General features: G+C 35.9%; 1 protein-coding gene across 1 annotated transcript; it reads left to right on the forward strand.

Moving 5' to 3' along the window:
• The first annotated feature begins 5,476 nt into the window (after nucleotides 1-5,476).
• LOC132106488 (tubulin polymerization-promoting protein family member 3-like) lies at nucleotides 5,477-13,276 on the forward strand. The gene is made up of 4 exons (XM_059512206.1): nucleotides 5,477-5,708; nucleotides 8,902-9,099; nucleotides 9,302-9,455; nucleotides 12,414-13,276. Exons 2-4 carry the CDS (start codon nucleotides 8,912-8,914, stop codon nucleotides 12,603-12,605), a joined length of 534 nt encoding a protein of 177 aa, XP_059368189.1. The 5' UTR covers nucleotides 5,477-5,708; nucleotides 8,902-8,911; the 3' UTR covers nucleotides 12,606-13,276.
• The last annotated feature ends 569 nt before the right edge of the window (nucleotides 13,277-13,845 follow it).

Raw genomic sequence — 13,845 nt, forward strand, 5'->3', positions numbered from 1 at the left:
CTATGCAAAACACCACTGAATGTCAGCAGTGAGAATTTGTTGTCTGAGCTTTTGCTTGACAAAACATCTAATGCTGGTTGTCGTTGTTCAAAGTTGCATTTAGATATGTTTGTCAGCGGGTCATCAGATTCACTTATATATATTTAGTCATGAAATTGTTGATTGTGAATTGAAGCCTTGGACTTGAGCCCTCATCTCATTTTTTTTTGAGAATTCCACAACACTATATAAATTGTAAACTAACTTATTTAGCCTTTCAGTGATTCCAGTACCTTTCACTATGACCTTGCTGAAGCATTGCACAACTATGTTTTTTTAATACTTAATGTAGTGCTGCCCTTCTTAACTATTTATATATATTAAATGCCAAAGTTTTCACACGTCCACTGATTTTCATTTTCTGTATTTTTTTTTGTCCATATCTGTACGTTTTTGTATTTAGTTACCAATTTTAAATTATTTTTGTCATTTAATTGTTGCATTTCCTTTTTGTTATTTTTACAAGCTTTTATATGTCTGGTTGATTGAATCAGGTCCAGTTTTCTATGAATGAACATGAGTTACAGTATGCACTATCGATACAACCTAGTTACACAGTTGTTTATTTATGAACCAAAACATTCTTGGTACATGATGTTTTGGTAGAGGGAGTAGCTGAATGATGGCCCGATGGGACTGGAGTAATGATGCAAAAAATTCAGTTTGAAAGTCAGCTTTGATTGTTCCTAATAAACTGTAACTGCACTCGCAAGTGAATATTAAATTATGTTGTGGGATAACTAAATATATTCTAAATAAACTACAAACATAATAATTATATACATTTATTTTGTCCTCACATTCTTTCTTGTAACTCTTCCCTCTCAGTGGCACAGCTGACTGAAAGGCTCATTTTGCAGCTCATTATGCGAGCCTTTGTCTTCTCAGGTGTAAATCGCAATGATATTCATGATAGTTGACACCTACTCGCATATGACTTTTACCAACAAAAAGTTTCTTAGAAAATGTAAATCAATGTTTTCTGTGAGTGAGTAAACAAGAAGATTTTCACATAATTATTAGAAAGAAAAATTCTAGGCTACAAGCTCCAGTTCTCAAAAATCTCGGGAACCAATGTTCTGTATGTGTTTTTTTGCCAAACATAAAAAATTTTTTTTCTCAAAAACGCAATCATGTACATACATGTTGCTCATATATTATTATAGCCCAGTTTGTGCTGATTACAGTGAGATTAGACTTTAGCCATTTAGATATTTATAAGAAACTGAAAAAAGCACAAATAAAAAAAAAAACTTCTCCAGGCCCCCAAAATACCCTTAGACTCCAGAGGGTTAAGATGAAAACTTGTTCAATATGGGTGCATAGAGACATGTGACATGAAATGTCAGATCTTTCTTGAGTCACGATATCTAAATAAGAGTTGGTTAACCACTGAAGTTTATTTACCAACAACTGATGTATGACATCATTGGCAGTTACAGTACTCTTGTGATTTTCTTGCCTTGAGAATGGGGCTATTGTTTTGGTTTTGAAAATAGCACAGATGAGATGGATCCTGTTCCCTGACCAGCTGTATAAAATCTTTCAGACTTTCCTTCCTATCATGCTTTCAAAGCTCAGTATCACGTTCTGATCGTACATCCATTTAATGTCAAGCTACTATAAAACTGTGCTGCCTATTCCACTTTTAAAATCCTTCATAGGTATATTAACTTTTTCATAGATATATTATATTTTTATAAGCCTTTAAAATATGTTTAAAAATGTACTATTTCAAGAAAGGCTAGTTGCGATTTCTTTTTGATCTTGGATATAGTCCTTCTAAAACCCAGGTGGCTGTCTCTGCAGTGCTGTGTGCCCACAGTAACCATGGCTTCAGGACACTATAACATGGTAACACTGACAGTCAGAGTTGTTCTGCTGAAGAGAGGCATGCAGCAGAACTTATGACAGGACTCAGTGACAGCAGCAGCAGTATTACTGACAGAAAGCTTTTGGCTGGAGCCAGGAGCACACTGCACACAATTATTCACCACAGATGAAGCTGAGTTTTCAGAATTCACCTTGGCTGGTTAATAATGTGTTCAAACTATTGTCAGTCAAACAGATTTATAGACTGTTCTGATCATCATAGTCAAACAAAGACCTTATTATGACTTGCATTATGACATCTCATGAATTATACGGTGCACACTGAAGGAAGTCTTGCTTTGTTGTCGGTATGGGATAGTGAGATCAAGGGATTTGATATTCAAAGCTCCAGCCATGTTAGTTTTTTTTTTTCATCCTACAACAAGCAGGCCTATCAAACATTACCCTCACATATACTGTAATACAAAGTTGCAAAGTACTGCAAAGTAATACATATAAAATGTCAAATGTAAAGTATATTATCGTACAGCTCTAATCTGCTAAATGCGACTATTATAAACGTTAACATCATGATACTCTAAAGCTTTTGAAACAATGTGTTTTTTTAAAAGTACTAAACAAACAAAATATTGACAGCCAGCTATTTTAGCACTACAATTAGTGGATATTGTGCTGTAAACAAAAGCCCAAAATCAGAGGCAAATCGGTGTTCGGTTGTGTTCGAAATCCAGTACATTATCTGAGAGAACCGATGCATCGCCGATGCCTGAGAGATCTTCTATAGACCTTAACCAGATAAAAATGGAAAGACAATAACATATGCTAGCAGCAATAGTCTCTATGACAACAGTTAAAACAAAAGCTGAAATATTTAGTGAGTGGTTGATGCCATTCCAACCGCTTGTGTTCATTAAATCACAGCATTTTTGTGGACACCAGTGGTCACTGCTGGACAGATAGATGCAGTACTATATTTTCCAATGGTTACACATACAAGCAGACTTTGAAAACACTTTACACACTTCATATTCTGTCACATGCAAAAACCAGCTAGCCTAATGAACGGTGATTGGGGACATAAGAGTTGATTCTTTCCATTATACATCAAACATGCAAAGACACAAACCAACAGCTCCAGACCTTTGGTTCTGAGGTGCACATCTGTTTCCTGTTGGCTATGGTTTTCTCTACTTTCACAGTGCTAAATGAGTGGATGCAGAGACATTAGTTTGCATAGAAAAGCAGCTAAGTAAATGAAGCTAATGAGAAAACTGGATATTTTTGGATTGTGGCAGGATTTTGGATCTGCTGACCGCTTCCTCATATGCACAATGAATCATGCAATAAGAGCAGTTATGATAAAATATTCCAATTACATGATGCATACTGCATTAAAACCACCTCTGACTGGTCAGCTTTCATGTTTTTAATTTGTGAGTATAAAACTGATTTGTTGCATGCTTAAATAATATGGGTGATAAAGAGGTGCTGAGAGTGAGAGGGTAAAACAGGATATGAACTGAAATTCTGTGGTAAATGCATGTCATGTCCCGTCTGATGCGGTGAAATGCTGTAGTGCAATAATTTAGTTTGCTTGACATGTTGTGCACTGTAAATATCACACTACGGTAGATACTGGACCGTTCACTTTCTGCACGCCATTTTCTGTGTGAAGTTTGATATCACAACAATGTGTTTCCATGACAACTTGCATACACCCACTAAACGTGTTAATCATCAAAAGGTCATAGAGATGTACAGTGTGTGTCTAAGCCACTGAATGTGTAACAGACATCACTCAACACTTTATTGAAACATAAAAGTTTAACAGGGCTGAGTGCATGTCACACATCTATGGTCGAAATCATTATTTTAACAGAAAGACATAATCCAATCCAGTATGTTTCCATATTAAATGATAATGTCTACAACCATGTGCGCTCCTGAATTACAGAATGTGAATGTTTTTCAGGGTAGAGTAGAATAGATGGGTGTTGTTTATTGGCTATGCATTTAAAGCTCGTGTTGTGGATGAGCGCTTGTTTTCAAAGCTAAAAAAATAATGCATGCTATTCTCAGTCTCTTACATGTGACACGAATGCAGTGGCTTTCCACTTTCAAAGGGGGGTGCCACTATTAAATTTTTTTTTAAAACACTGGTTCTCAGTCTTATTGACCTGAAGGCCCCCCATTTTCCAACACCATATTCAAAGGCCCCTCATATTGGACAAGATATTTACTCAGGTATGTCTGCTGTATTTACGATGAAGTTGTTTGCTTTTCAACTGATGGCTTTCCTTCATGTAGGAAACTTTATAAAAGAGAAATAAAATGAAGACACTTTATATTTCAATGTTTTAATGCTGACAAACGTATTCTTAGTTTTGATGGCTTTGATCCTAGTTAAATGAACACAATGTCTTGTTCCCTTCCTCTCAAACACACACCACACACCCAATGTATTGCCGTGGTGTGTAGTTTTCCTTTCCCATAGCAAGTCTCAGTGCTGTCATCTGTAATGTAATCTGGTCAAGTGAGTGATGAAAGATCATTTCATTAGATCATTATTTAGAATGGCAAAACTCCAAAGTTTTTTTAAAGAGAAGTACATGCATACATAAACACTAATAAAAATGTTTTTTTGCATAGCCACAATATATTTGCAATATTTAACCAATAATATTATAATTGGTATTATAAGTATTTTCTTTAATAAATCAAGCATATTTATTGAAATATGTATATAAATATATTGACTTTATATTAGTTCTACTTATAACACATTTACCTAAATAAATACTTGGACATTAAACGATTTAATTATTTTATTAGCTTAAATAGAGACAGAACATGACCGTTTCCTAGATGAGCAATGGTAATGATTGAAAAATATTTGAATGCTCAATGCTTGTATTGACCAAAAAGAATCAAGCATGCCAGAGCGTTTAGTGCAGCATGCAATGAAAATTAATTTATTTCCTAGATGCATGCTGTTGGTCCTACTGTGAACAATTTTTCGGTGCATGTATTCAATTTTTATTTTTTATTTTAATGCTAAAATGACTTGTATGTCAGGTTTCGATCATTTAGTTTGCTTAAAGCCAGCCTCTACATTTGACTGAAAGCTTTGAACAGTTGAGCCGCCTTTATTTATATATCAGTTTTACAAATGACATTGTTCCTGAATGTCCTTAAAATAGAGGTTTTGCCAGATTTGGCTTGAGCACTTCTGGGGACCAATCTGGTTCGAAGGTGTAGCTAAGTATGGACACACACACAGGCAGTATTGGATGAGCATTCTCACACACGCATACTAACACATGCATGCAGTGCTGGATGAAACGCATACCTTGCTCTCTTCTTACACATTCACACCACTGAATGATTAGCATTTACATACAAACACAGCATGGTAAAACAGAAGATGAACACAAACCACAAATAAAGCACAAGTGCCACACCCTGGACAGTGTTTAAATCTTTTCCTGGCTTCTCTATGTTGCTGTGCTCAAGTCTCCAATTCACCCCGACTGATAAATGACCCTGGTCACTACAACTCTAGTAGGCTCTCTTTCTTTCTCTCTCTCCTTCACACACACTCTCTCTTCCTCTCTCTCTTTTATTGCCATCCCTTAATGTTAAACAGGACGCCTCCATGGATACAGGAATAAACAGATGATAACAAGCCCTCAGCCTTTAAAGTCCATTTCAGAAGGGAGTAACAGGAGAGACAGAAGAAGAGAGAGAGAGAGAGCAGGACAGGATAGAAGTTGTGCAGACCCGGGAGCGTGTGTGCGTGTGTGTGGATTGCCAGCAGCTTGAAGTCAGTAGCACAGGTAAGAGAAATTTTACTGAAACTAATGTGATAGAATGTCTTCATATACAAATGCAGTCTGGTAAACATGCATACATGGACTCGTCTTATTCTTTATATGCATGCACACATAAAATCATATAGACCCATAATACACCATGCATCAGCTGTTGTTTACATTAAGAAACATGCCTTATATGAGTATGGCTGCACAGTACAACGTGAGTTCAGTACATAAACTGACATAAACACATAGTGGTGTTATTTCAAGACAACATGACATATGCTATGGATTTTGCCAAATTTGAAGCAAATTTGAAATTTGCATTCATTGCTATGAGAAACTGTGTTGAATGGATTACTCATCATGGCTTTTTTAAATTGCTGTTGGCATGTTTCCCCCATAAATAAATAGCACTAAAGTAAAATTGGGTAGAAATATAATGTTTTAATTGCAAAAATGAATTAAAAATGTATGAATTTTTTTTTTTTTAGGAATTTAAAACTTTAAATGTTTTCAGTTGACAGTGTAACATGTTCTGACTGCATCATCTGCAGTTTGACTGAGGGCCATCAAGTGCCAGAAGATTAAATCATGTTCACTTTGGATAATTACAACTGCCACTAATTAAAATGATTGAGATTGCAATTATTTATAGGCTAAATATATTACATGATGTTTTCCCAGTGGCAAATTGGCACATTATGATGCCATTCATATCATAAATGTTGAACAAAACACTATTGATATCATCAGGTTAATTACAGGGTCTGTCTTCTCAAGTAAACAGTCATTAAGTTGTCTTTAAAACATTTTATAACATTTTATTGTTTGTGAAGTGATTATCATACTGTATATTAAATCTGTTATACTTCAGTATGAATGCAGGTTTAGCTATAAATCTCAAGGGCTGAAACAGATGATTGTGATTTGCTCATAAAGTCTTCAGGACGTGCCTTTGTTATTTTGATGTGTCAACTGTTTGTTTGTGAGTTTTGTCTGGATGGGTGGATACGTGTGTCTCTGTTTCCGTCTTTAATACAATGGTTTCCATGGACACTTCCACAAAGTCTTGTCCTGAGTGTGGGGATCTCTTTGGAGGTGGGCAGTGTGTGCTTATGTGGACGACTGCCTGTGCATGCGTGTAAGAAGGGTGAGGCTCACATTCACAATGATGTCTTTATTCAGACGCCTGTGTGTGCATAACTTCAGCGGCAGCTCGCACACGATCCCTTACACACTGTATTAAGGAAATTCACAGCACACGCATGCAAAATGTTAAGCATGATGACTTATAAAATGAGATTACTTCAGTTGTTCAGTGATTGAGGAACTGTTTGACAAACCAGTGATGATTACAACGTGGTGCAACAATTTTTGGATTCATTCTTCACGACAAATAGGAAATAACTTTATTTTTATTCAACAAGAACACATTATAAATGAATCAAATATGACAGAAAATAAATTTATAATATTATCAAATATTTCTATTTTCAAATAAATGCTGTTCATTTGAACTTCACATCCATCAACAAATCCTGATAAAATGTATCAGCACAAAAAGACTAAGCAGCACAACTGTTTTCAACATTGATTATAATAAGAAATGTTTCTACAGTGCCAAATTGGCATATTAGAATGATTTCTGAAAGATGAAACAGCTGCTGAAAATTCAGCTTTGCCATCACAGGAATAAATTACATTTTCAAATAGAGGAACATAGAAAATATTTCAGAATATTGCTGTTCTTATTGTATTTTTGATCAAATAAATGCAGCCTTGCCGAGCATAAGAGACTGTTTGATGTGTGTGAGCTGCGGAGACTTACAGATGGCTGAAGCAGTATGAGTTAAAGCCAGGGCAAGCACCCACTGCTGCTGTACACTCATCACCTCTCCATGGGGCCATCGGCTGGCAAACTTCTGACATCCATCTGAAACATTCCACAATAACTCCGAGACACATCAGACCATCCACACACCTACTCTCACCTCCATTTACAATGGCTGTACTGTGGAGACACACCAATAAAGTCTAGAAGTCTAGGCCTCACTTCTGAAATTCCATGTTATCCAAATACATTCACAGATCCATTGAAGTTGCAAGTCCATGCATTCTTGTACTTTACATCACTAATGCCAATAATCCCATTTATATTTGAAAGTAAAAAAGAAACATGACATACAGCCAAGTATGGTGAACCATACGTGCTCTGCATTTAACCCATCCAAAGTGCACACACACAGCAGTGCACACACACACGGAGCAGTGGGCAGCCATTTATCATTGGATTCCAATGATATTGTTCCTCTGTGTCTTTATTGTTATAGTTGTGCTGTGAACATCCTTAGTAGAATTAGAATGATTTTTAAAACTTATCTTTATGGTTAATAACAGATTTTCATAGTGACTGGCAGGGCATTCATCACTATGACATGATATGATACTGTATCATATGATACATGATTTTGTATCATATTAGGAAGCTGGCTGAGTTCTGTTAACAGCACACTAAAGAAAAAGAAAAAAATAGCAAAACTACTAAGGAGAGAAAGAGGCCATCTGAAAATGTTTAGGAAATTCTAATATCAGTATGTTTTTGTCTTTTGTGAAGTGTCTTTTGTGTTTTTGTCTGAAGTGAATAATTAGCCGTCTGCTGAGTGCTCAGTCATTTCAGCCCTTGAATTTTACATCGGGCTCTGTTGCTCCACACACACCCAATGTGTTACTTTTGGCTGGTTCTTTAATTGGTATTTTATTCATTCAGGCCATTCAAAATGCAACGGAAAAGAGGGTGACCTGCTGAAGAAGTTTTCCAAAGATCTGTAACAAGAATACCATATGTGAAATATCTCAAAGCCAAAATCACAGGACAATTTAGATAATGCAGATAACTTTGATCAGGCAGAAATGCTAAATCAGAGCAGATGCTTTGTTGTCTGGACTCAACTTTATCTGTACAACCTGAGGCTGTAGACATTATTTGTGTATACTGAATAATACACATCTGAGATTCCTATCAGATAATAATGCAATGTAATGCTTCTTTTTTTAAAGTGTACCACATTATTCTGTCTTCTCTTTAATAGTTTAGTCAAATTAAAACGTGATCATGCCACTACTGCAGATGTTTTATTTGGACAGTTAATACATCTCTTTTCTTCGTGGGAAACTGTTTCATTGGGTCATAGTCTTACTATTTCATTGGCAGAATATCCAATATGGCAGAAAGCACAGAAATGGACCAGCTTCTGACCTCCTTTAAGAAGTTTGCTGTTCATGGTGACACCAAAGCCACTGGAAAGGAGATGAATGGCAAAAACTGGGCTAAACTGTGCAAAGACTGCAAAGTTATTGACAGCAAGAATGTCTCCAGCACTGATGTAGATATTGTCTTCACAAAAGTCAAGTGAGTTTTTTTTTTATCATTTTGTGTTCAGAAGGCTATTTAAATCTTAATATACCTTGTTTTTTGTTTTGTTTTTTTACATTGCATGCAAAATAAACCACATAAAATGTTAAATGTAAATATTAATATTTTCATAGAAAAAAACACTGTACTGGCAATGTAACAGAATTATTGAAAATGTTATGTTTACCATATTATTCAGAGCAAAAACATCTCGGGTCATAACATATGAGGAGTTCCAGAAAGCTCTAGAAGAATTGGCCCCAAAGAGGTTCAAAACTCAAAGCAAAGAAGAGGCACTGCAGTCCATATATAAGCTAATCGAGGGCAAAGAACCTGCCAACGTAGGTGTAACGGTAAGCACACCATTTGAAAACAATAATTTGAGGCATGTGAAAAATAAATGTGACTATACTGTGCATCAAAATCAGTGTTGCCATTTCAAAACAATAGTGATATATACTACCAATCAAAAGTTTGGGGTCAGAAATACTTAATAATAATAATAATAAATTAATATTTTTACAACCCGAATTCCGGAAAAGTTGGGACGTTTTTTAAATTTTAATAAAATGAAAACTAAAAGACTTTCAAATCACATGAGCCAATATTTTATTCACAATAGAACATAGATAACATAGCAAATGTTTAAACTGAGAAAGTTTACAATTTTATGCACAAAATGAGCTCATTTCTATTTTGATTTCTGCTACAGGTCTCAAAATAGTTGGGACAGGGCATGTTTACCATGGTGTAGCATCTCCTTTTCTTTTCAAAACAGTTTGAAGACATCTGGGCATTGAAGCTATGAGTTGCTGGAGTTTTGCTGTTGGAATTTGGTCCCATTCTTGCCTTATATAGATTTCCAGCTGCTGAAGAGTTCGTGGTCGTCTTTGACGTATTTTTCGTTTAATGATGCGCCAAATGTTCTCTATAGGTGAAAGATCTGGACTGCAGGCAGGCCAGGTTAGCACCCGGACTCTTCTACGACGAAGCCATGCTGTTGTTATAGCTGCAGTATGTGGTTTTGCATTGTCCTGCTGAAATAAACAAGGCCTTCCCTGAAATAGACGTTGTTTGGAGGGAAGCATATGTTGCTCTAAAACCTTTATATACCTTTCAGCATTCACAGAGCCTTCCAAAACATGCAAGCTGCCCATACCGTATGCACTTATGCACCCCCATACCATCAGAGATGCTGGCTTTTGAACTGAACGCTGATAACATGCTGGAAGGTCTCCCTCCTCTTTAGCCCGGAGGACACGGCGTCCGTGATTTCCAACAAGAATGTCAAATTTGGACTCGTCTGACCATAAAACACTATTCCACTTTGAAATAGTCCATTTTAAATGAGCCTTGGCCCACAGGACACGATGGCGCTTCTGGACCATGTTCACATATGGCTTCCTTTTTGCATGATAGAGCTTTAGTTGGCATCTGCTGATGGCACGGCGGATTGTGTTTACCGACAGTGGTTTCTGAAAGTATTCCTGGGCCCATTTAGTAATGTCATTGACACAATCATGCCGATGAGTGATGCAGTGTCGTCTGAGAGCCCGAAGACCACGGGCATCCAATAAAGGTCTCCGGCCTTGTCCCTTACGCACAGAGATTTCTCCAGTTTCTCTGAATCTTTTGATGATGTTATGCACTGTAGATGATGAGATTTGCAAAGCCTTTGCAATTTGACGTTGAGGAACATTGTTTTTAAAGTTTTCCACAATTTTTTTACGCGGTCTTTCACAGATTGGAGAGCCTCTGCCCATCTTTACTTCTGAGAGACTCTGCTTCTCTAAGACAAAGCTTTTATAGCTAATCATGTTACAGACCTGATATCAATTAACTTAATTAATCACTAGATGTTCTCCCAGCTGAATCTTTTCAAAACTGCTTGCTTTTTTAAGCCATTTGTTGCCCCCGTGCCAACTTTTTTGAGACCTGTAGCAGGCATTAAATTTTAAATGAGCTAATTAAGTGGATAAAAGTGTAAAATTTCTCAGTTTAAACATTTGCTACGTTATCTATGTTCTATTGTGAATAAAATATTGGCTCATGTGATTTGAAATTCCTTTAGTTTTCATTTTATTAAAATTTAAAAAACGTCCCAACTTTTCCGGAATTCGGGTTGTATTCTGCAAGGATGCATTAAATTGATAATAAGTGACTGATCAGTATATACATTTTTAATGTTACAGATTTCTATTTCAAATAAATGGTGTTCTTTTTAACTTTTGATTTATCAGAGAATCCTGGAAAATAATCACTTGAGTTTCTTCTTGAGTACCAAATCAGCATATTAGAATGATTTCTGATTGATCATGTGACACTGAAGTCTGGAGTAATGGCAGCTGAAAATTCAGCTTTGCATCACAATAATAATTTACAATTTAAAACATTCAAATAGAAAAACAATTATTTAAATATTTTTATATTATTTGTAATAATAGTTCACAATAATAATGAAGTGACTTTATTTTTTTATTCAAATAAATGCATTGAATTATCCTAAAGAATAAAGCAATAAGACAGAAAGGTTATCGGTGTGCCATTTCATCCTACTTCACTGCAAGTCAATTCTAATGACATCATCCATTCAGTTACTAGGCTGCATCAACTTCTTTCATAAATATATTTGATGTGACAGGAATATGGGAGTGTATTGCCTGAATATTTGAAATATAAGATGAACTAAGAAAAACAAAGTCTGCCAAGCAGTTGTTGCTCATGATGCTTCTTCAACGCTGCACAAATTGGATGTCTCCTGTATCTAACACATAATTCAGCCCATCTGTAGATGTAGAACTCTCTATGGACTCAATTGTGTCAATTGGATGTGATTAGTGAGACACTAATGAACAGTGTTGGTGGCCCTCCAGAAGCAAGATTGAGAAACACTAATAAGGTTCTACTACATCATTCCTCAGTCGGTTCAGCACTTCGAGGGCAGTAACAAATCAAACGATATTAAATCAAACCTGGCAACTAGTTGAAGGTTCAAAAGAAGTTGCAGGAATATGTGATGTATATGTGGAATTCATTCAGCGAAGAAAAGGCTCTGCTGAGGCAGGCTGAAAAAGCCTTGTGCAGATCATCTGATTAAATAAAAAAACATTTTTGGTGTGCTGTAGCACATATCTAGTTCCATTTTTATTATATTTACCATTTATGATATCACTGTTATTCCTACACACACACACACACACACACATATATATAACTCTGTATATTGCTCTCCAGCTTTGACGGATATTGCTGTAATTCAATAGTTTTATTAATTTCCTTATTAATTTGTGTTTTTTGTTTAACCATTTTAGAAAGTGGCAAAAACTGGCACAGTGGATCGGTTAACCGACACATCTAAATATACGGGCTCACACAAGGAGCGCTTTGATGAGAGTGGGAAAGGCAAAGGAAAAGGTGGGCGGGAGGAGATTGTGGAGCACACTGGCTATGTAGGGGCCTACAAGAACGCTGGGACTTACGAGGAGAAGACGAAGGCCAAGTAAGGCCACACTGTCTCCATGTCAACAAGCTCTGAGCTTCATCTTTATTAGCACTTAGGTCTGGACCAAACCCAAACTTGAACTTTGACCTGTAAAATCACACAGCCACTATGCAGTGTAACACAGGAACTGTTGTTAATGTTTGTCTTTAAACATATTACAGTGGGTTTCCATTAGAAAGTTGTAAGAATAATAAGAAGGAACTGGTGAGGACTGGTCTAACTCCTTTTATGCAGACCAGCATCTGCTTTACAGTATGTAGGATTTCAGGTGAAACTCTCAAAGAGCAAGCATGAAGACAGCTCTTCAAGTGGGGAAACAGATAAGTGGTGTATTTGATGTTTTTGTTTAATAGTTACGAGAAAGGTGCATCCAAACGTTGCAATGCTTCAGACAGGGAGAAGCGAAACACAGTAAGCCCTTTAAGAGATTTATTTCTTCTAACGTGTATTGATAGACCTGCGTAATTGCTTTCGTTAAGTTCTAACAATATTCATTGCTGAAACTTGTCAAAAATGTCATTCTTCAAAGGATAATGGTAAACTAGCTTTATTTGTGTATTAGCTACCCTTCTGTTATTATTTCCAAAAATGCATTGTCATATCTTTGTTTTAGTTAGTTTACTGTGTTACTGAAACTGGAAACTGCCTTTCTATAAACCATTACTAAATGACTTTTGGTGTTTTTTTTTTGTTTTTGTATTTTAGTCCATTTAAAAAAAATAATAATAAAATACATTAAAACAACTGCAGTTGATGCATCATGATGTTGTTAAAAAAATCAACTGGAGGTCTCTTGTCATTCCTGGTTTTGTAAGGTTGAAACCTTTTTTTTAAATTTTTTTGCCTTGTTTAGCACTCGGCGCATAAAATGTTCTTTATACCTGCCTGGCTTCCTCTCATAAACCTAACAAAATGTGCCATTGTAAATACGGTAAACCTCCAAAAATAGTGGTTACAATTATTATTGTAGTAAAATTTTGGTTAAAAAATGATAACACCAAACACTTAATAACAAAGTAAAAAAAAAATGTTTTCTGAACGCTATATACTGTCATAGCCTATTTAGAATTTCACACAGCGTGAAAGACAAATAAGCGACCGCAGCTTCAAAAACAAGCCCAATATTTTTTGATAAGCTATTATCATCAATATTATTTATTATCAATTACTTATTGCCAATAACTTAGCCTGCAACATATTAAATTGAAACTACCCTTTTAATCTGCAAAGCAAAAACATAA

The sequence above is a fragment of the Carassius carassius genome, chromosome 2 (assembly GCF_963082965.1).
Source record: "Carassius carassius chromosome 2, fCarCar2.1, whole genome shotgun sequence".
NCBI lineage: Eukaryota > Metazoa > Chordata > Actinopteri > Cypriniformes > Cyprinidae > Carassius > Carassius carassius.

What these genes read in the sequence shown, in the direction of transcription:
- LOC132106488 (XM_059512206.1), top strand. Translation starts at nt 8,912, where the DNA reads ATGGCAGAAAGCACAGAAATGGACCAGCTTCTGACCTCCTTTAAGAAG. An exon ending in ATTGTCTTCACAAAAGTCAA is followed by an intron (nt 9,100 to 9,301) that starts GTGAGTTTTTTT and finishes CATATTATTCAG; the next exon opens with AGCAAAAACATCTCGGGTCA. An exon ending in CTGCCAACGTAGGTGTAACG is followed by an intron (nt 9,456 to 12,413) that starts GTAAGCACACCA and finishes TAACCATTTTAG; the next exon opens with AAAGTGGCAAAAACTGGCAC.